This window comes from Ascaphus truei, chromosome 7 (genome assembly GCF_040206685.1).
Source record: "Ascaphus truei isolate aAscTru1 chromosome 7, aAscTru1.hap1, whole genome shotgun sequence".
Taxonomy (NCBI): domain Eukaryota; kingdom Metazoa; phylum Chordata; class Amphibia; order Anura; family Ascaphidae; genus Ascaphus; species Ascaphus truei.
In genome coordinates, this window is record NC_134489.1 from 11,865,034 (window position 1) to 11,887,429 (window position 22,396).

Genomic DNA, 22,396 nt, shown 5'->3' on the forward strand with positions numbered 1-22,396 from the left:
TTCCTTTTAGATTAGTCTTCAGTTTATTAAAATCTGCCTTTCTAAAATGTACGGTCTTTGTTGAACCCAAGTGATCTGTCTTTTGATTCTTTATTCCAAATGAGACCATGTTATGATCACTGTTACCCAACTGTTCCAGGACTTGAATATTTGCTATTACTTCTACATTGTTTGATCATAATGCATAAAATGGTGTCTCAACCAGGATTCTGGGTAATTTAAAGCAATAGTTCAATCTGCCAAGCCCCCCCCCCCTTTAATATGTGCATCAATACAATCCACACAATGATAAATAATTGGCTAAATTGCAGATCAATCCGTTCTCCTGTGATCGGTCAGCAAACATTCGGCTCTGGGTTCACTAAATGGCTGCATAAGAGTATTCTGCAGTCAGTGGAATGCATATGCATATTATGACAAAGTTCTGTGGGGGAAGATGATGTGACCAGGCAGCCACTAGATACAATTGAGCGCTGCACTGCTAGAGAGGATAGGGCCTGTTTCAGAAGAGGAAGGGGATGTGACTTTGTAAATGGTTGTTATAAAAACAAAAAGGCTTGTTGCATTATAATACATATACCTAATGGGAAAGTAGGGGGTAAGGAAAGGTGGTTACCCTGCTCAGCTTGTTCCGTATTGCAGCGGTGCGCAAAGTGGGGGGCGCGACCCCCAGGGGGGGCGGGAGATTTTGCTAGGGGGTGCGGGCAGTTGCAGAGGTCCCGCGCTCTTCCCCGTGGCATTTAAATGAAATGCCGGGGGATCTCGTGAGGCCCCTGCAACGGTTTACTTACCGGGATTCAGCTGGCTTTGTTGCGTCGCCACGGCAATGCGGCGTCAAAAGATGCCGCTGCGCCATGTGAAGTGGCGTCAAATGATGCTGCTGGAATATGAAACTGACAATCAACCAAAGAAAAAGAACCCCGCTTAGTAAGCACTCAGTATCCAGGAGGGGAGTATATGAATTAAGGGTAAAAATAATATTTAATAAGATTCAAGTTTAAACGAATCTTATTAAATATTATTTTTAACCTTAATTCATATACTCCCCTCCTGGATACTGAGTGCTTACCAAGCACTTCTTTTACTTTGGTTGATTTACAATGTAATACATTTAAAATGTCATGCATTTAAAAAAAAAATGCTACAAGTATTTTCTCATCGTAGAGAACTGATTTATTAAAAAAAACACATGTAGGATATTGCTTGCTTTAAAGGAGCAATCCAAGCCGGCAAATTGTTTGAGCTGAACCCCATTCATTTCAGCTCTGAGGACCCCCTGAATCTGGAGATGATATCCGTTGTAGGGGCCGGTAGCCGCTACGGTTGGGCTTTAAAGTTTAATGTTCCCACGTCACATGCGCCAATCTGAAGCAGCACCAATGACGTCACAGCTTCCTATTGGCCCACAGGGCGTGAGATCTATAAGCAGCGTCCATTACGTAATCCCTGGTAACAGAGGAGAGCTGCTACCGGCACCTACTTCGGAGGTATGCATCCCTGGAATCAGGGTCCCCTGAGCTGAAATTACAGATGTAGCCCGATTAGTTATACTCTGCGCGTCACTTGGAGTTGGTGGACCATGGCCCACGTGCGGCCTGGTCGCAGCCAAGTGCAGCAAAGGGGGAATTTCTCATAAGGATTAACACAGCAGGGCTCCCTACTTCTGCATCCGCTGCCTTAATCCTACCGGGCCGCACAAGTCTGGAAGAGCTGCGCAGAGAGCAGCAGTCCCTCTCTCTCTCCGTGCGCAGCGGTCCCTCTCTGTCTCCGTGCGCAGCGGTCCCTCTCTGTCTCCGTGCGCAGCGGTCCCTCTCTGTCTCCGTGCGCAGCGGTCCCTCTCTGTCTCCGTGCGCAGCGGTCCCTCTCTGTCTCCGTGCGCAGCGGTCCCTCTCTGTCTCCGTGCGCAGCGGTCCCTCTCTGTCTCCGTGCGCAGCGGTCCCTCTCTGTCTCCGTGCGCAGCGGTCCCTCTCTGTCTCCGTGCGCAGCGGTCCCTCTCTGTCTCCGTGCGCAGCGGTCCCTCTCTGTCTCCGTGCGCAGCGGTCCCTCTCTGTCTCCGTGCGCAGCGGTCCCTCTCTGTCTCCGTGCGCAGCGGTCCCTCTCTGTCTCCGTGCGCAGCGGTCCCTCTCTGTCTCCGTGCGCAGCGGTCCCTCTCTGTCTCCGTGCGCAGCGGTCCCTCTCTGTCTCCGTGCGCAGCGGTCCCTCTCTGTCTCCGTGCGCAACGGTCCCTCTCTGTCTCCGTGCGCAGCGGTCCCTCTCTGTCTCCGTGCGCCGCGGTCCCTCTCTGTCTCCGTGCGCCGCGGTCCCTCTCTCTTTCAGATCCAGGGACCCCTGCTTACCGAGGTACAGGCCACCATACCGGGTGCCGTCTTCTGTGGCACCAACATTTACAGTAAAACACTAGTAACAGGCAAATATGGCTAATAGGGCTTCTGCCCATTTGTGATGCCTAAAAAATAAAAAAAACACATTGCAATACAATAAATCCATTCATTGTCACTGTGGTTACCTATACCCTCAACAGGGACACAGCCACATTAGCAACCAATGGGCACCCTACCACCCACCACCACACATACAAATGGGCAATAACCATATTAGCCGAATCTAGTACCAGTACCCGATAAGGAGGCCTGTACCTCTGGAACCAGTGGGTCCCCAGGGGAGGACGGTTGCGGGGGCAGGAGTTGTTTAACACCTTAATTACCATAGCTACTACCCAGTAGCTTGTATTTTACTGTAAATGTTAATGCTACGGGGGCCTATACCTGAGGAAGCAGGGGGTCCCCGGACCTGAAAGTAATGCAGTTAAGTTCCCCCGCTTCAATCCTATGTAATAAAAGCATGCGATGACCTGTAAGAGATGTGCATGGAGACAGAGGGGCAGCTTCTCCCTGCTCTCTCAGCGCAGCTCTTCCAGACTGGTGTGGCCTGGTAAGATTAACGCAGTGGGAGTCCCACTCAGAAGCAGGACCCCTGCTGTGTTAACATCCTTATTGAGCTATTCGTCTACTGTGTTTTGGGGCGTTTGGAAGCTGTGATCGGGCCGCCGTACTCAGGCTCCCTTCAGCTGCAGTTTCCTTGCGCCCAAATTTGAAATACAGGAGGCTGCATGTGTCGCTGGCTTCAGCTCCGGAGACGCCCTGCTTCAATCCTATACAATTCACCCAAAAATTATCCGGCTTGGATTGCCACTTTAAAGAGGCAATCCATTCTAGGGCTAAAGTGAACTAATTCCACTGACATGTTTAAGGGGGTCTCAACTGGGTAATTGATGCCCACCCCCCACCCCTTTTTTTTTTTAACCCACCTGTATTTATTTATTTTTTTAACGTTCGACTTGGGAGAGGTTTGATTTCCTCTGGCTATTTCCTGTTGTATGAGGTCAGTGTTCAGCAAGTGCTTGTACAGTGCCCCATCCTCATCAGAGAACGAATAAATCTAACAGGAGGTGAGGACAGGGTGAGATAAGGGGAAAGAAAGCACTTGCTTGCCAAACATTTAACAATTCAGAGGTCCCTAAGAAGCACAACTGGCAGATGTGTAATTGTACCAGAGGCAAACCAAGCCGGTAAAAAAAAAAAAATTCTATTTTTTTTTTTTTTTTAAATATATGCAGCATTTGATTACCTTTTTATTGAAAACGAATTACCTAAGCTGCCAATCGATTGGCTCTCCCGTGATCCATCAGCAAAATCCTGCTTTACAGGCATACCCCGCATTAACGTACGCAATGGGACCGGAGCGTGTATGTAAAGCGAGAATGTACTTAAAGTGAAGCACTACCTTTTTCCCACTTATCGATGCATGTACTGTACTGCAATCGTTATATACGTGCATAATTGATGTAAATAACGCATTTGTAACAGGCTCTATACAGAACGGATTTATTTAAAAAAAACACCCATGTAGGATATTGCATGGATTACTCCTTAAAAGATGCCCGAGACTAATTTGAAGGGTTTCAATAGGGAAATCAACTGTGGTGTTGTTTTATTGTTTCGTGAATTAAAGCTTTTGTATTATATTTAAAATAATAGACTATGAATGTAGTTATTCTTCCAAATGCTGTATTTGTGGCACTTGGTCATTTAAATGCAGGTATTACAGATTCTTAGAACTATGACCTGAGCATTGGATGAGTAGGGGGAGGCCTTTGATTAAATACTCCTATCCTAAAGCTTTATTTTTGTGTTGGCTTTCTTTGACATTTTGATTTTTTGTAAAATTAAGCAACACCTTTTCAAGCTGTGCACAGGCACTTTAATTCTCTTCAGTATTTAATACAAAATAAATGAACAGGAAAAACCTGCTTCCTCTGTATTGCAGGTAAAACCCAGAGAGGACAAATCTCGGTACACTACAGCAGCGGAGCGCAATCTTTTCCCCCTGCGCTCCCCTGCCGGCTGTCCTGCTCTCTGCGCGCCCCCCTTCCTCCTTACTGTGGTTCTGGGCGTCATGACGTCACGTTGCCATAGCAATGTGACATTACATGACCCCCGCGGCGTCGCGTCTCCAGATGCCGGCTGAACCACAGTAAGTAAGGTTCACCGAGGCCTTTGCCGCTTCCCCGGCACTTCATTTAAGTGCCTTTGGGAAGCGTGCGGAGCCTCTGTAAACCTCGCGCCCCCGCAGTTAATCTCTCGCCCCCCAGTTTGCGCACCGCTGCACTTCAGCATCTGGTACCCGGCCCCACACATGACATCACTAATAATAAATGCGGGACGTTCCTGGGTGGCTTCCATTCCTCCACTAACTCCCCCCCCCAGCGCCCCTTGGGGAGGTTACATATTGATGGTGCAACTAGAATTTGACAAGATTAGAATAAGGGTGGCTGTTTACAAACCAGCATGGAGGGGAAAATGTGAGGTTTTTGTGCCGGGTTAACAATACCTCTTAATAATTTTATTTTCTCTTTCATTTTTGTAAGGCTCATCAGATGTGAGACGTACATTTTATATCTGGATCTTAATTGAGAGTATAATGTTGCTTTAAAACAATTTGCTGCAAAGGCAGACCAGAAACAGATTGTACTGCAATTTTTGCTTGTACATGTTTTACTTAATTAACTTTTATTTTAATCTACCTTTAAAAAAAACTGTGTTTTGTGCAGAATAATCTTCCTTTAATCCATTCCCTGCCAGAGGAATAAGCAACTCATTTTGTTTAGTACACGTGCAATCACGTTTAATCACTTTGAGCTTGATTACAAAATAAATTAACTTTGTTAACAAGAATGTTAGTTGTGAAGACTATCGTCTATTTCTTAACTGCTTTATTGACCCCTTTTGCAAAGAAGCGGTTAAACCCCTCTTTCTAGTCACATGCTCACGGCACTATGTTGTATGGGTGAGTGCAGTTCTTTTATTGCAACTCCTGTATACTGTGTGAAGTGGCGCCGCTGGTCTTAACACACTTTTCAGCTAGTAATATATACAGAGTTACCAATTGCTTTTGGAAAATTTGAGTTGAGCTGCTGTGAGGTTCTGTTACAACCACAAAGTCACGAGATTTTGCATGATAGTGGAATCTTTTAAGAGGTTTAATTTCACTGTCTAACAATTGCTCTCATTGGGGCTATTTCCTTCATGCTGCCCATGCAGCTCCTGCTGTGCCCACTCCACCCCCGGGCAGCAGCTGGTGGTAGAGAATGTCTGCATGCTGCCTCTGGGGAGCCTCTGTCCAAGCCATCAGTCCACTTGTTTTTCCTCTCTCCTCGGGGCGTGGACAGCACTGCACCTGTCAGCCCTGCTCGGTCTTACACGCTTTGCTTTCTGTGTTGTGACTTGCAGGCACATCCGTGCAGGAATGCCAGCTCTGCTAACCCCTTCAGTGCATGAGGGGCTTGCATTGCTAGTTCCTATCGCACTGAATGAGGTGTGTGTGTGTGTGTGTGTGTGTGTGTGTGTGTGTGTGTGTGTGTGTGTGTGTGTGTGTGTGTGTGTGTGTGTGTGTGTGTGTGTGTGTGTGTGTGTGTGTGTGTGTGTGTGTGTGTGTGTGTCACATATACATGTGTGTAAAGATTTGCGTATGTAATGTGTATAACAAATGGAATCCATATGGTAAAGCAAATGTGGCTATTTCCAAAGAAATTAAAACAAATTGTTTTGTTTCTTAGACCCGGGCCATGGTGCCATCGCCTGTGCGGAGGCTGCAGGAAAGGCTGCATGGTCGACAGGGCGTGCCTAGGAGCGGTACGGAGCTGGTTCGCCCTCATTGGGCGAACCGCTCACATGACCCGCGTGTCGCGCCAAGAAATCAGTTTAAACTGATTTCTTGCGCAACGCGCGCCTCCTCCTGCCTCCGCCCGCACGGTCTATGGGCGCGATCACTGCCTTAAGGCAGCCTGATCGCGCCCCGTGAGGACGCCTCCGCGCGGTCTCCCACACCATGGACTTAGCCTTAGGTGTTTGTTAGTCAAGTACTTCCGCAATCTCTGGTCTACCCTATCCCTGTTAGAGAGCCAATACAGCTACAGAGAGTTGAGACAGGAAGGATGATTTAGTTTTATTTTTTTAGAGGTGTAAATCATTAACATTTAACGCAAACTTGTCATGGCCATTGGTTGGTTTATTTTGGGCCTAGGAGGGCCTGCACCGCTAATGTAAAAATATTGAACTTTTTTTGGGGAGGGGGGGCTGGTGGGAAGATGGGCTCTCATACAACTTCCAAAATCGCCAGTGAGCGCTTTGCAAACAAAAAGAGGCAGCTTGTGCTGAAATGGAACATTTTTGGATTCTGTATTTAGGACTGCACCCAATAATCCACTTGTTGAGCAGGAACAAGCCTCTTCTGGAGAGGCTGAGCGAGAAAAGCTGATGTTTTTCTTGGAACCCAACACTGTTCATCTTGCTGAAGTCTTGAGGGCAGCATTGAAACAGATGCCTCTGCTCTCTGCAAGCGCACACTTCACTTTATTTGCTTTGGTGTCTTGCCCTAAAGAGCTTTCCTGCACGTGCTTCAACAATGAGCATTGTCTCCAACTCAGCTGTGTTTTGAAGCCAGGGTGTAACGCAAAAACATATATAAAAAAAAAGACATTTGCTCAAATGTCACAGCAGTTTGGAAATGTAGAATCAAGCCTCTGCCTCCCTTGGATTTCTAATGATGTTTCATTTTATATTTCAACCTTCTTCCAAATATTTGTGTGTACACACACACACAATGAACACAAGCCTTTCATGTTGTTTCAACGCCCAGAATGTTCGTGTCACGTTTTTGTTTATTTGCAATTTTTTCTGTCTGTATTTTCATTTTCAGTTTGTAAATTTTTTTAAAAAAAAAAACTAATCCAGCCACAAAATGTTGCTGCCCTTTTTTTTGCTTGCTTTTTATTATTGGTTTTTTGTTTGTTTTTTAAACTTGTATTTTATTGACAGTTTTCATAGAAATTTTACATACATTTCTTTTACATATTTTGGGAGGGGTGGGAGACTGAACACAAATGGTACAAAAATTTGCATTGCGTTAAATAACCTGGGCCTAGTCTGAATTACAACATTGTTGCCGAATTTATGCCTGAATTATCTACAGATAGCAACCATGCATTCCAAGTTTTCTGGAAATTAACACAAGTATCATTAATAAGACTAGTCAACTTCTCCATTTGGCTCATAAACCATATTTTGTCTTTTATAATTGATATGGATGGAATTTCATTCTGGATCCAAACCTCAGCAATTTTGCACATTGTGGCTGTGGCTATTTGAGTTATCAGTTTTTTTGCCCTCGAGAGACCCACAATGGGTCTATTCAGAAGAAATAACCACAGATCCAATGGTATCTCTACGACCAGAATTCCCTGTATCCAATTGTGAATCTGGGTCCAAAGCTCAGCTATACGGGGTCAGGATCTCTCCCCACACCTTTTTGGTTTGCTTTTTGCACACAGTAAAAGGTGACTCATCCTGGGCTGGTATTACGATTTTACTTCTGTTTTTAAACTTTAAACCTATCCAGGGAAAACAGAAGCTTTGCACGGTTTTTATAAACTTACAAATGTCGTCTTCTTGGTGAGGAGTCTGTACGTCCTCAGAGCCATGGGTGAAAGAAATCTTCTGGCTTTGTTTGTTTGCACATTAATTATGAAGCCGTTATTAGTTAAACACATAAACATAAATAGCCGATATATTTGATTTCAGTGTTCCGGGTGAAGAACAAAATATGCTCCTTTTTTCAGGAGTTCCAAATAAGTAAAAGATACTCAAGGGTGGTTAAATCTTGAAAACAAATGACACGGATCCGTTTTTAATTTGTCTCAATTTTTATTATTTTTAAGTCATTGAGTCATCATTACTTTTTGAACTTGTCCAAAGCATGTTGCGTTGTATTTTACATGCACACTGCATGTTGCGTTGTATTTTACATGCACACTGTATGTTGCGTTGTATTTTACATGCACACTGCGTGTTGCGTTGTATTTTACATGCACACTGCGTGTTGCGTTGTATTTTACATGCACACTGCGTGTTGCGTTGTATTTTACATGCACACTGCGTGTTGCGTTGTATTTTACATGCACACTGCGTGTTGCGTTGTATTTTACATGCACACTGCGTGTTGCGTTGTATTTTACATGCACACTGCGTGTTGCGTTGTATTTTACATGCACACTGCGTGTTGCGTTGTATTTTACATGCACACTGCGTGTTGCGTTGTATTTTACATGCACACTGCGTGTTGCGTTGTATTTTACATGCACACTGCGTGTTGCGTTGTATTTTACATGCACACTGCGTGTTGCGTTGTATTTTACATGCACACTGCGTGTTGCGTTGTATTTTACATGCACACTGCGTGTTGCGTTGTATTTTACATGCACACTGCGTGTTGCGTTGTATTTTACATGCACACTGCGTGTTGCGTTGTATTTTACATGCACACTGCGTGTTGCGTTGTATTTTACATGCACACTGCGTGTTGCGTTGTATTTTACATGCACACTGCGTGTTGCGTTGTATTTTACATGCACACTGCGTGTTGCGTTGTATTTTACATGCACACTGCATGTTGCGTTGTATTTTACATGCACACTGCGTGTTGCGTTGTATTTTACATGCACACTGCATGTTGCGTTGTATTTTACATGCACACTGCATGTTGCGTTGTATTTTACATGCACACTGCATGTTGCGTTGTATTTTACATGCACACTGCATGTTGCGTTGTATTTTACATGCACACTGCATGTTGGATTTCTAATTATGCTTTAATTTCAAGCGCTCAGTTTCTCTCTCTATGTCTTCTTTCGGAGCCGGAGCCCTGTAACCAGGGTCGGGGTGACCTTCCTCTCTTGCTGCATTCCTGCAAGTCACAACGCTATAGCAGTTTGCTTCCAATAAACCTGTATGGAAGGCACATTTTCTTCATGTTTCTCATCATGCTAAGATGAAACGAAAAGTCCAGGACAAGAAGTAACTGAACTACATGGCACCTTTAAAAATCCACATTACTTTGTTATTCTTTGGGGTGTGCCTAGAGAGTGTTATGGAACTAATGTAATGTCATTGCAGCCTGGACCAGTTACAGGCCACCTGAGGCTTTGGAGTTGACCAGGTATAAATAGCCCAAAAGGAAAATTTCCTGCAGATTTTTCTCCCATTGTCTGCTTTTTACCATCTGTGCCGCAGAGTTGTCTATCTTAGTTGTTGATTGAGAACTGAGCTTTCCAGCAGCAGCCGAGAGCTTCCTGTGCCAGCTCAGTATGCACACTTGAGGTCACGGTGAGTTTAGATCAGCATAGTAGGTACTGTATGTATGTTATTGGTAATTGCAATAATAGAATGAGCAGCCCGATATTGACACTTTATTATTGTGATACTTCTGTCTTCACCCATGGGAGTCAATGACGGTTTTGGGACAGGTAATGACATGCTTTTTTAAGAAGCGGCAGCCTCATAAAAAGCAGATCTTCTAATGTAGAAGGGATGTTGGGGGCCCTCGCTCATTCTCCTGCCCTCTGTAATAGCAGCATCCCTTCTTTCCCAGGTCAGTGTGTCTCCCTCCAGCTTAATCCCTTTCCTAACCCCATCTCGGTGTTTGGTGATAGGAGGTAGTAAGGACATATATATTTTTTAATAAAATTTATTTAAAAGCACCTTCATTTGTAATAAATGTTCAAATGAAGTATCTTAATTTTAACATATGTTGGCATGAGATTGTTTTAATTTCCCTATTTTTGTACCACCTGAATTAGGGGGAGAGAAGGGAGGGGGGGGCGCCTCGGAGATGATCCACACTCCCCACTGCCCTCCATAGAAATTCGTCGCCCCTTTCTTTCCCCCCTTCACCCCCCGCCCCCATATTCCCAAAATATATGCATTGTTTTTCTACTGTTCAAGAATACTTGCCTAGTGTACACAAAATGGGCCCCATGATCAGCATCACGTTGGCAGCCAAGAGAGCTGCGACTGTCACAGCTTTCTATTGATGACCGTGTGTGTGTGTGTGTGTGTGTGTGTGTGTGTGTGTGTGTGTGTGTGTGTGTGTGTGTGTGTGTGTGTGTGTGTGTGTACAGGCATACCCCGCATTAACGTACGCAATGGGACCGGAGCATGTATGTAAAGCGAAAATGTACTTAAAGTGAAGCACTACCTTTTTCCCACTTATCGATGCATGTACTGTTCTGCAATCATTATATACGTGCATAACTGATGTAAATAACGCATGTGTAACAGGCTCTATAGTCTCCCCGCTTGCGCACAGCTTCGGTACAGGTAGGGAGCCGGTATTGATGTTCAGGGCGTGCTGACAGGCGCATGCGCGAGCTGCCGTTTGCCTATTGAGCGATTTGTACTTACTCGCGAGTGTACTTAAAGTGAGTGTCCTTAAACCGGGGTATGCCTGTATGTATGTGTCTGTGTATATATATATATATATGTGTGTGTGTGGTTTTAGTTACCGCATAAAAGTAAAATGATCTTTGTCTGCTCGGCACAGGTCGGCCCTGGGGGACCCATCCATAATATTCTAAAGAAAAAATGTTATCTGGCGATTGCTGCTTTTTAAATTGCACTGCTTTTCAGGCATCAGCAAAATGCTTATTAGATGTATTTTTATTTATTCTTTTTACGATTTTAATTCATTACCTACATAGCTGTAGTTAAGGCTCTAGTTTAGTTTCAACAGCATAATGTAAAGTTCTCATCTGACGTCAGACAAACCGTAGCTGTAATTAAGAATATTTCATGGGTGACAAGGATCTGCGACAGCTTTAAAAAAAAAATAATATATATATATATATATATATTTCAGCCTCTGATCGGTAGTCGAAGTATGATGGAAATAATCTTTCCCTCCCACGTTTCCTTTTGACCACATGAAACATTTAGCAGCGATTTGCATCTCCATCTCATTTAAACGACTTTGACAACTGTAGCCGTCTTTTGCGGAAAAGCTGTAGGTGGCATGAGAACCAGGGATGAGGAAGGGAGACTGTCCATCCTCTTCCCCCAGCTCTTTGAAAACGAACATGTGCTGCTAGAGGATGATCCTGAATGTTTCTATAGTGCTTCTTGTTGGAAGCTGTAGCCTTAAAGTGTCTGTACCACTTAACAATGTAGTTGTCTTCCTTTAAATGTAATCAGCTTAAAGGTGCAATCCCGCAAGTGACCTAAAACAATGTTTTGTCAAGAATTTAACAATCTAATGGTTTTCCTTTAGACCAATATAGCAGTGCTTAAAGCTAAGATCTAGTTGTTTTTATTTGGGGGGGCCGGGGGAATTAAGAAAGTTTTCATTTTCTTTAGAGCCTTTGGATGGGGAAGTATTTGAGCGAATATTAGACCACCCTGTCCTTATCAGATAAGACTAAAGATAAGGAGAGGGTGGAGGGACTCTGTGTAAACTCTTGTTGAACACGGGCACAAAGCAGCAGCCACTGGAAATCAAACCCAAAGTCTCAGTGCACCTTTTTTTGCAAACAAACCTATGATTTAAAAAATACTTAGAAGTTTCAGGTTTGTGTTAAAAGGGCTCCAATCTACCAGATATAATACCTTGAACATGTTACCGCCATTAGTATGCTTTGGTCTTAGGAAGGACTGACCCATTAAAGGTCAGTGAGTTTGTGTGATGTACAGTCAGTGCACATACAATTCCAATCTTGTGCATCCCAGAGCTGCTTTCACTGTCTACTGCTTGTTCTTAAAATTCACCAAACACGTGTGGGGTAAGGAAGTTACACATTAACACAGGAGAAAATTACTTTTTAACCTCATTGACTTCTTGTCCATTTTCTGTGTATTTATATAACTTTTCTGTCAAGCAGTGCTAGATGTGGAGTCTACATTGGTCAGATAACAATCCAGTCAGGGGGAACAGCAAAGGGATCCTCTTGTTTATTTTGCTGGTTTAGCTGTCCTACATGTACTGTATGGAAAATATATTAGGTGTGTGTGTAACTACATTGATTGCATAGTCTCTAACTGCATGTATGTAGCAGCTACTGTACATGTTTTTTTTAATGGCCTGTATCTAGGCCCCACTGGCGCTGACCGCCCTCATGCTTGAGAGCAGTGACGTCACCAGCTCGCCAAGCATGAGCGCCAGGTGTCCTGGCTATTTCGCAAGCGCGCGCGGGGGGCGGGTGCAAATTGAGTGCACTTGAAACTTACATTTTTTTGTTTACTCAAGCGCCAAGCTTGAGTGAGCGTGCGTGCTTATGCACCGCGTGAGCGGGGACTTACACATAAAGATTTATGTGACTAAAATCGGCAAGCGCCAGCAGGGCCGCAGCCTAATGTAGACTTGCTGAACCTACTGTACCTATTCTTGCCTGTGTAGGAGACTGAGACCAACTTTCTGTGTCTCATCTCTGCTCTTTGTAGCTTGGACACATCAGTTAATTAAAGTAGCAAATGATGGAATCAAATTAAAATTTGATAAGTATTTTGATTGGAGGAATTTCATCACCCATCCTATCGCATGTGCTTACGAATGAATAAATGTAATATGAAACCTGTTACAATTCTTCCATAGGATTCTTTATCACTAGCTTGGAGCCTCCTGTATCCTGCGATGATGTTACATTAATGTACCTATTTTCAGGTGCTGCGGTCTGTGTTCCAGTAAACGCTGGCGATTTGAGAACGACTGCAGTATATTTTGCCAAGTGGTATTGGGGCGGCTGTTCAATCTCCTTTTATCAGGTGTATTTTCAGTGCTAGAGGACAAATTGACATGGGTTAAAAAAAAAAGGTGATTTCAAGCCATTAGATGAAGAAGAATTGGTCTCCGTCATGTCTTTATAACCCTGTGCAGTTGACCAACTGAAATATCCCATCCAGCCCCGAAAGTGTTGCTCTGAAATACACGTGATAACCACATGTGGAATTAGTTTGCACTTGGTCACGATGCCAATTGGAGCTCATCAGTGCACAGTTAGAGCCTTTATATTGGACTCAACTGCCCAGTTGTTGCTAATAATAAAACATACGGTTTGAATCATCTTTAAAAACAGTTGTTCTAGTTTCCATTTGTTTTGGGTCAGCTAGTTAGCCCTCGACTCTGCAGACCATAACTCTCAACTGTTTTGCTTTCATATTAATTGTCTGTTAATAAGATTGCAGTGACCCACTCCCATTTGGAAGAAGTGAAGCTGTCTTAATGTGTGTTAAATTACACAGGGGCATAGAGCCCTCTGACTTGTGCGGTTATACATTTGAGAACTTTGTATTTCTTACCCCTAGCGTTGATGACAAAACAATTATCTGCCTCTGTGGGGAAGGTGGGTAAGTAGCATGAAGAGCTGCATTTGCCAGGAGCCGGAGTATTTTATTTTGTACGGTGTACTTGCAAAACAGTTTTTTGTTTTTTTTATGAATAAGGTATGTTTTTCAATTCCTTCAGTGCCGGAGAGCCCGGCAGCACATTGCAAAGCACTTGAAGGAGTTGAAAAGAGCAGAAACTCCCTTCCTGTTAATGTATGAATATGTCAGATTTAATAACCGCTTCAACTCGTCCAAAATGATTTTAGTGCTAGATTTTTAAAGGTGCAATGTCTCCCAGGACCAAAGGGAAGTAATGACAGTGACACATTTAAGGGGTTACATCTGGGTAATTCTGTCTGATGCCTTTTCCCCCAAAAAATCTGACACTTATAAGTATTTTTAAATCCAAATTTAAAGTTGGTTTGTAAACATGATGAGCCGAGTGAGGGTTTGATCACCTCTGGCTGCTCCCTTTTGTCTAAAGCCACCGTGTTCAACAAGTTTGCACAAGCAAACCCCCCCACCCCCCCCCCCCTTCCATTATTTTTATTGGCTTTCTGATAAGGGCAGGGTGTGGGATGAGGGTATAGAAAACACTATACTCCCCCATTCAGAGTTTCCAAAAAAGTGCAATGTGTAATTACCAGGCAAACAAAATAAACCACACCTGCTTTTAGCATGGTTAGATAGGTTTAAGGAAGCCAACCGGACTGTTAATGTTGTTTTTTCGGCCAGCTATGTGGCATTTCACCTTGGAGATGGCTGTTTGACACCTGCTGGGACTCGCTGTATTAGATCTAAAACTGTTCTCGTAGACCCCAGCAAGATCTGAAGGCAAATGTATCTGCTAGCCAGTGGTTGTCGTCTGCTTTCATATGACTGCCTAAATGTTTTTGATGAAAGGGTGGCAATTAGGCACTTGGTAATCCTTTATTTGTACAGAACTTAAAACTACTAGTAAAGCCAAGAAAATGCTGTTTACCCACTTGCCACGTTATAGACTGATTTGCATGTGGCTTAAACTGCACGTAGGTGAATAAGGTTGTTCTTTTTATAATCTGTAGCTTGATGTTCACACACTCGTGGAAAGGGTTAATTCAATCTACTTAACTCGCTACCCTATACCTTGTTGCCAATGTGCTGCCCATCCTGGGCTCTTTCTGATGTGGTCAGTGGTATCTGTCTGGTGCCAACCAGCCCTGTCTCCATCACACAGGCAGGCAGCCCAGATAAACACTGCACACAGCTGCTGGCCGTCTGCTAAACGCTCCTCTCAGGGATGGAAAAATCGCCCTTCGTTCAATGGCTCTTTTTCAAGAAGCGATTTTAATCCCCTCACGGGAAGATTTCAGCCCCTTGTAAATGAAGGCAACTGAAACCTTGCTGAACAAAGGGAAGGTGGCTTCACAGCATATTGAATAGGGATCTACGAGTTAGATTTCTGACTGGGAGTACCAGTACGGTTGTAATCTCCTCAAAGAAGGGATCTTGTTATCAGTGATCACTTAATGCATGTTCTTATGTTCTGTATATTTTGTATTTCTAGAACATATTTTTCTTAATCTATTTCGCTGTACTTAATATGCCATTGTTGACACATCATACGATAATATATCATTCATATTTTACTTTACAGCATCTTAAAGTTCCTTCAATGAATATTGTTTTCAAGCACAGCTTGCGAGTTATCTACTAATGACTCCTTGCTGCAAAACTGGGGCAAAAACAAAGCAGAAGAATATGTTATGTTTTACCTTTGCAGGAAAGCCCAAGATGGCTGCGGGGTCAGCAGAAGTTGCAATGTCATCTCGCCATGAGGTCACAGCGTTCTGTTGGCTGCTAGAGTGAGGCTGAACCCCGTGGCCATATTGTTTTGTCCTGGACAATAATTAGTGGAAGGGCCAAAAAGGTCTGGTAGAAGTGCCACGGTTCAGCGCAAGGGAACCACTTGCTGCTTTAAAATAAATGCTTCGTGATCTCTTCCATTGGAATCCTAGGTTCTCTGAGTGTTCTCTTCCATTGGAATCACAGGTTCTCTGAGTGTTCTCTTCCATTGGAATCACAGGTTCTCAGTGTTCTCTTCCATTGGAATCACAGGTTCTCAGAGTGTTCTCTTCCATTGGAATCACAGGTTCTCTGAGTGTTCTCTTCCATTGGAATCACAGGTTCTCTGAGTGTTCTCTTCCATTGGAATCACAGGTTCTCCGAGTGTTCTCTTCCATTGGAATCACAGGTTCTCAGAGTGTTCTCTTCCATTGGAATCACAGGTTCTCAGAGTGTTCTCTTCCATTGGAATCACAGGTTCTCTGAGTGTTCTCTTCCATTGGAATCACAGGTTCTCCGAGTGTTCTCTTCCATTGGAATCACAGGTTCTCTGAGTGTTCTCTTCCATTGGAATCACAGGTTCTCTGAGTGTTCTCTTCCATTGGAATCACAGGTTCTCCGAGTGTTCTCTTCCATTGGAATCCTAGGTTCTCTGAGTGTTCTCTTCCATTGGAATCACAGGTTCTCTGAGTGTTCTCTTCCATTGGAATCACAGGTTCTCTGAGTGTTCTCTTCCATTGGAATCACAGGTTCTCTGAGTGTTCTCTTCCATTGGAATCACAGGTTCTCCGAGTGTTCTCTTCCATTGGAATCACAGGTTCTCTGAGTGTTCTCTTCCATTGGAATCACAGGTTCTCTGAGTGTTCTCTTCCATTGGAATCACAGGTTCTCTGAGTGTTCTCTTCCATTGGAATCACAGGTTCTCTGAGTGTTCTCTTCCATTGGAATCACAGGTTCTCTGAGTGTTCGCCTTGCAGAGCTCACATTGCTTTCTCCTTTGTCCCTGCAGTTATATTGAAGTTCCGCACAGACAAGGGGAGGGATCCCCAGCCCAGCACCTACAGCGAAGATTCGGAACTGCTGCTCCAGATCCGCAATGATGTTTTGGATTTGCTAGGGGTCAGCCCAGACCTGCTACCAGAGGACTTTGCCAGGTAACTCCCAGGCCATCACAAACCGGCTACTTTTATTGAGTTACCCAAACATATTTTGTACCTTAAACTGTGCGTCTTGTGCATTCGCGAAGAAGCATAGTGGCCTAATTACAGTGACATGTTAATTATAGGTAGAGATATGTCCATGGGATAAATGACGACAAGCCCATTGATTTAGTAAATAAGACAAGCAGACGTATTTTACTGTTATTTTTAAACATTTAATATTTCAGTAGTGACCAGATACAGTATTTGGAGGAATTATACCATTTTAATTTGTTGTCCTGTTGAACACGATGTAAATATGTTGATGCACCATTGCAAACTCCATGTTTGAAAATATGTCTGGTTGATGGCTCATTTGTGGCTTTAAACAAGATTGTGACAGCAATATAATCTGTCAAAAGACTGTGAACCTTTGTATCTACAGGCAAATGGTCCCTTCCATCATAAGTTTGGAAAGTGGTCCTCATCCTCAATCGACAACCCTGCCTAAACGTGGACCCCCTCGTTTCTAACAAAATGGACTCTGTCGACCCTTGGTTCTAGCGTCCCCTTGGGTATATCCAGCTAACAACTTCCATGGATCATTTCCAAAGTGATCAGCGTTTCCTAAGGCTAAACAATATTGGTTGTCTTAATGTCCGAACTCTTCTACAAACGGGCCAGCAGGCTCTCCTTGCAAAAACTGTTTATGATCGAAATGTTGATATCTGCTGCATATCAGAGCCACGAATACCAAACAGCGGAAATTCTATATTATCAATCCCGCATATGCGGGGAACTGTTCAAATATTCTACAGCGGTCCAACAAACGGTTCTGGGCTTGCTGGGGTCGGCTTTGCGCTCAGTGGAAAAGCAGCTAAAGCAGTAATCACCTGGAGACCGATAAATGCCAGACTGGCTTATCTTCGTGTAAAAAGCCGTCCAATGAACCTATCAATAATATCAGTCTATGCTCCTACAAATGCTAATGATCAGGAAACGATAGATGAATTCTACCACCAGCTGGAGGACGAATCTCACTGATCCCTAGGAAAGATTTCCTATTCAAAGCCGGAGATTTTAATGCCAAAGTTGGTGGTAATAAGAAGCAAGGCAAAATAACAGGTTGCATTACCCCACATACGAACACTTGTGAAAATGGGGAACGCCTTCTCGAGCTGGCAAGTTACCACGGCCTTATGCTCAAAAACACGTTCTTTTGTCACAAAAAACGCCATCTTCAAACGTGGGTCAGTCCAGACGGAATGACTTGAAACCAAATGGACTACATATTAATCAAAGAAAAATGGAACAAATCAATCAGTGATTATAGGTCCTTTTGAGGACTTGATGTTGTTACCGACCATGCTATAGTTTGTGTGAAAATTCACCTTAAGTTCCAAAACAGGACAAAGAAACCAATTCAAAGACGCCCCAACATTATCAGTCTTCAAAATCCAACAAGAGACCAATTTCAAGAATCACTTAGGGATTTTATTTATTTATAAAATGTTTTACCAGGAAGAATACATTGAGAGTTACCTCTCATTTTCAAGTATGTCCTGGGCACAGTTAAGATGACAAATAATACATAGTTACAAATATAGTTACATAAGTGAACAGGGTATACATTATATTCAAGACTTGGCATGCACAGTTTGAGATAATATATTATAGACATATGTTGCAGTTACAGACCAGGTTAAAATGTGAGACAGCTTTGGTTTTGAAAGAACTTAGACTGGTGGTGGATGTGAGAGTCCCCGGTAGGCTGCTCCAGTTTTGGGGTGCACGGTAAGAGGAGGAGGAGCGGCCGGATACTTTGCTGAACCTTGGGACCATGAACAGTCTTTTAGAGTCAGATCTCAGATGATAGGTGCTGCATGTGGTAGGGGTGAGGAGCTTGTTCAGATAGGCGGGTAGCTTGCCCAGAAAGTTTTTGAAGGCAAGACAGGAAAGATGAACTTTGCATCTAGACTCAAGTGATGACCAATCTAGTTCTTTGAGCATTTCACAGTGGTGTATGTTGTAGTTGCATTGGAGAACAAAGCGGCATATTGAATTGTAGAGGGTGTCAAGTTTGCTAAGGTGGGTTTGGGGTGCCAAGCCATATACTATTTCCCCATAGTCGATAATTGGCATTAGCATCTGCTGTGCGATACGCTTTCTGACCAGCAGACTTAGAGAGGATTTGTTCCTGTAAAGTACACCTAGTTTGGCATATGTTTTTTATGTCGGATTATCAATGTGCATCCCGAATGTTAAATGGGAGTCAAACCATATGCCCAAGTATTTATAACTAGTAACATGAGTTAGGGTGGTTTTAGCATTGGTTCTGATCTGGAGCTCAGTCATTGGAAGCTTTAAAAAATTTGCATTGGTCCCAAATACCATTGTTACAGTCTTGTCAGTGTTTAAAAACAGTTTGTCTTGGGAAATCCAATTTTCAAGTCTCAAAAAGTCAGATTGAAGTATGTGTTCAACGTTGGAGAGGCTATGGCTGTGTGCATATAAGATTGTCATCTGCATACATGTGTATTGAAGCTCCATTACAAGCTGTAGGAAGATAATTGATGAACACAGAGAAGGGGCCCCAGGACAGCCTTGCGGGACACCACTCCAAGGGGTTGGAGTTGGAGCCTGAGATGGCATGCTTCCCTATTCCAGAGCACTGGAGTTTAAGCAAGATAACATGATCAACAGTATCAAAAGCCTTTACAAAATCTAGGAATATTGCACCAGTGAGTTGTCCCCGCACCATTCCTCAATGGATTTCATTGCAAACTTTTAGCAGGGTAGTTACCGGGGAGTGTTTGGGATGAAAGCCAGATTGGAATTGGCTAGGGAAATTTGTCTTGGTATAGTAATCGCTTAATTGGGAGTGAACACATGTTTCCATGACTTTGGATAGTATTGGGAGAAAGAGAGATTGGCCTGTAGTTTGAGACAGTGTTTTTGTCCCCAAGTTTGAAGATTGGGATAACTCTGGCAGTTTTCCAGTTATTAGGGATATGGCCTGCAGACCATAGATTTGACTATGGAAGAAATTGGTTTGGCAATGGCTGGGGCACCAAGTCTTTAGAACTTTGATTGCAGTAGGTCAGGTCCACGTTGGCTGCTTAGTTTTTATTTGAAGAGCACTTGTGTAATCTCCTCTTCGGATACTGGGCCAAATTGAAAATGGTGAGCAGTGTTGGGAGAGGGTGGGGCTATGGGGGTACTCACAGAATGAGGTTCATGTTTGTGGTTTGGGTTGCGTTTTGCTAATAAATTAGTAGCACACCCCACAAAGTAATCATTGAATGCATTTGCAATGTCAGTGGGGTTTGTCAGAGTAATATCCTCCTTAGTGATATTACTTGGTTGTTGATGGCTAGAAGGCTGGAATATATTGTTGATAACCTTCCAGAAGTTAGCTGGGTTTGATGTATTCTGGCGAAGATTGTCAGAGTAATATTGTGCCTTAGCATGTCTTGTTTGCCTTGTGCACATATTCCGCAGGCATTTGTAGTGATTAAGTTCCTTGGAAGTGCCAGTTACTTTGTAGCTTTTCCACATGGCATCCCAAGATCAAAAATTAAGGCAGGGTGGGTATTTCTTTTAAGACAGTGGGTTGCAGATCAAACACCAACTGACCAAAAACCCAATTCAGTAGATGAAGCATGGTTGCTCCTCCGACAAAAAATGCAAAATACAGTCAGTCGATGTATTCCACCATGCGAACAACAGAAAAAGGACTGTATTTCACATGATACTATCCAGCTTTCTCAAAGACGGAAAACAGCACTTGCAAATAACAACCACCCTCTTGCTACCCAGCTAGCCCGTGAAATAAAAAGGAATGCCAGGCAAGACAGAGAGGCTTATTACAATCGTATGGCCGCTGAACTTGAAACTGCTCAACATGGTGATTATAGAAAATTCTTCAGACGGCCAAAATTAATGCTGGCAAATATTCAAACCCTGTCTGCCAATGCATCAATGACAAAAATGGACATAAAATCACGGACATGGAAGCTAGACTAGATAGGTGGTGCGAACATTTTGAAGAGCTGCTTAATCGACTCCCTCCTATCACAGGTGACATTGAAAATCCGAATAAGCTTACTCATGGGCCATACAAGATTTGCGACACCCCTCCAACCAGAATCGAAATCGCCACAATCATCAATAAACTTGAACAACAAAGCCCATGGGAATGATGGTCTGTGTGCTGAATTCTTCAAAGCTGGTGGAGTTCATGTTGTTGGCGCTATGGAAGATGTTCTCTCTCTTATTTGGGAAAAAGAACGAATCCCAAAAGAATGGGAAACTGCGCTGCTGCTGCCCCTACAGAAAAAAGGGGGAAACTGCGCTGCTGCTGCCCCTACACAAAAAAGGGGGAAACTGCGCTGCTGCTGCCCCTACACAAAAAAGGAGCAAGAAGTGATTGCAAAAATGACAGCGGAATCTCCTTGATCAATCTGCGTATAAGATACTGGAAGCCATAATACTAAATCGCATAAAAGACGGACGACAAAAAAGAGCACTTGAAAATCAGGCCGGTTCTAGAGCAGGAAGAGGATATATTGACCAAATTAGTGCCTTACGACAGGTATTAGAGCTGCGACAAGTGTTCAGGCAACCAACTTATATAGCCTTCCTAGACTTCACTGCCGCCTTTGATAGCGTTCATAGAGAAAGCTTGTGGAACTTACTAAGGCTGCGTCCATAGACACAGCAGCCGTGCGGAGGCTGAGGGAAAGCGGGTGCTTTCCCTGGCCTTCGTTCGCACGCCATCCGGGGGCGTGTCTATGGGCGGGCCAGTGACGTCACAGAGCTGGTTAGCCCTCATTGGGTGAATCGCTCACGTGACCGGCCGATCGCGCGAAAAATCAGTTTTGACTGATTTCACGCGCACCCCCTCCCGCTCGCACGCTGTATAGACGTGATCACTGGCTTTAGGCAGTCTGATCGCGCAGCGTGCGGACGCGTCAGCGCGGTCTGCCCTTGTATGGACGCAGCCTAACTGGATGGAATACCTAATAAATTATGTAGCATAATTTCAGCCCTTTACCACCACACATACTGCAAAATAAAAGCCTATAATGTGGAAAGTCGCAAATTTACAATAAATTCCGGAGTTGGGCAAGGGGGCATTTTGTCACCATCTTTTTTTTAACGTTGGAATCGGTGCCGTCCTGACAAAAGTATTGGATAATCAGCCGGGAGGTGTGATCGTTTATCCAAATAACTTTGTACTGACTGTACTGCGCCGACTAACAAAAAAGAAATATACTGATAGGACGTCCAATGCCGAAATGCGACGAAAATACGACGTTTCGGAAAATTTGGCTGCCATTATAGAACATAGACGTGGCGTTGGTTAGGCCACACATTGCGGATGCCAACACACAGAATTCCAAAAATAACCCTAATGGCTGAACCTGGTCCAACATGGAAACGCCGAAGGGTGGCGTTGGGCTTACAACATTGAGATACTTTAAGCGAAAAGCTGAGGACCTGGTTATGCGACATTTCAACCTTAGCAGAAGAACATTTAATGAAGACTGGTTATACCACCTAACAACTCTAGCCCGAGCCCGCAAACAATGGAGACAAATTTTAGTGGATGTCGCCTATACCCACCCTAGGTGAAGAGGCGGGAAAAAATTATATAAATATATTTATTTATTTTTATTTCGCCTCTTCACCCAGGGTGGGTATATATACACCACCGAGTGATCC

At 43.7% G+C, this 22,396-nt stretch overlaps 1 protein-coding gene across 3 annotated transcripts in view; it reads left to right on the top strand.

Moving 5' to 3' along the window:
* SAE1 (SUMO1 activating enzyme subunit 1) overlaps positions 1–22,396 on the top strand; it is a 96,910-nt gene that overhangs the window by 67,060 nt on the left and 7,454 nt on the right. For 2 of the 3 annotated variants that reach the window (XM_075607016.1, XM_075607015.1), the window contains exon 7: positions 16,540–16,684. The exons of the other annotated variant lie outside the window; for it this stretch is intronic. In XM_075607016.1, the coding sequence (XP_075463131.1) occupies positions 16,540–16,684 (145 nt within the window). The remainder of the gene's footprint in view (positions 1–16,539; positions 16,685–22,396) is intronic. 3 annotated transcript variants of the gene reach the window in all.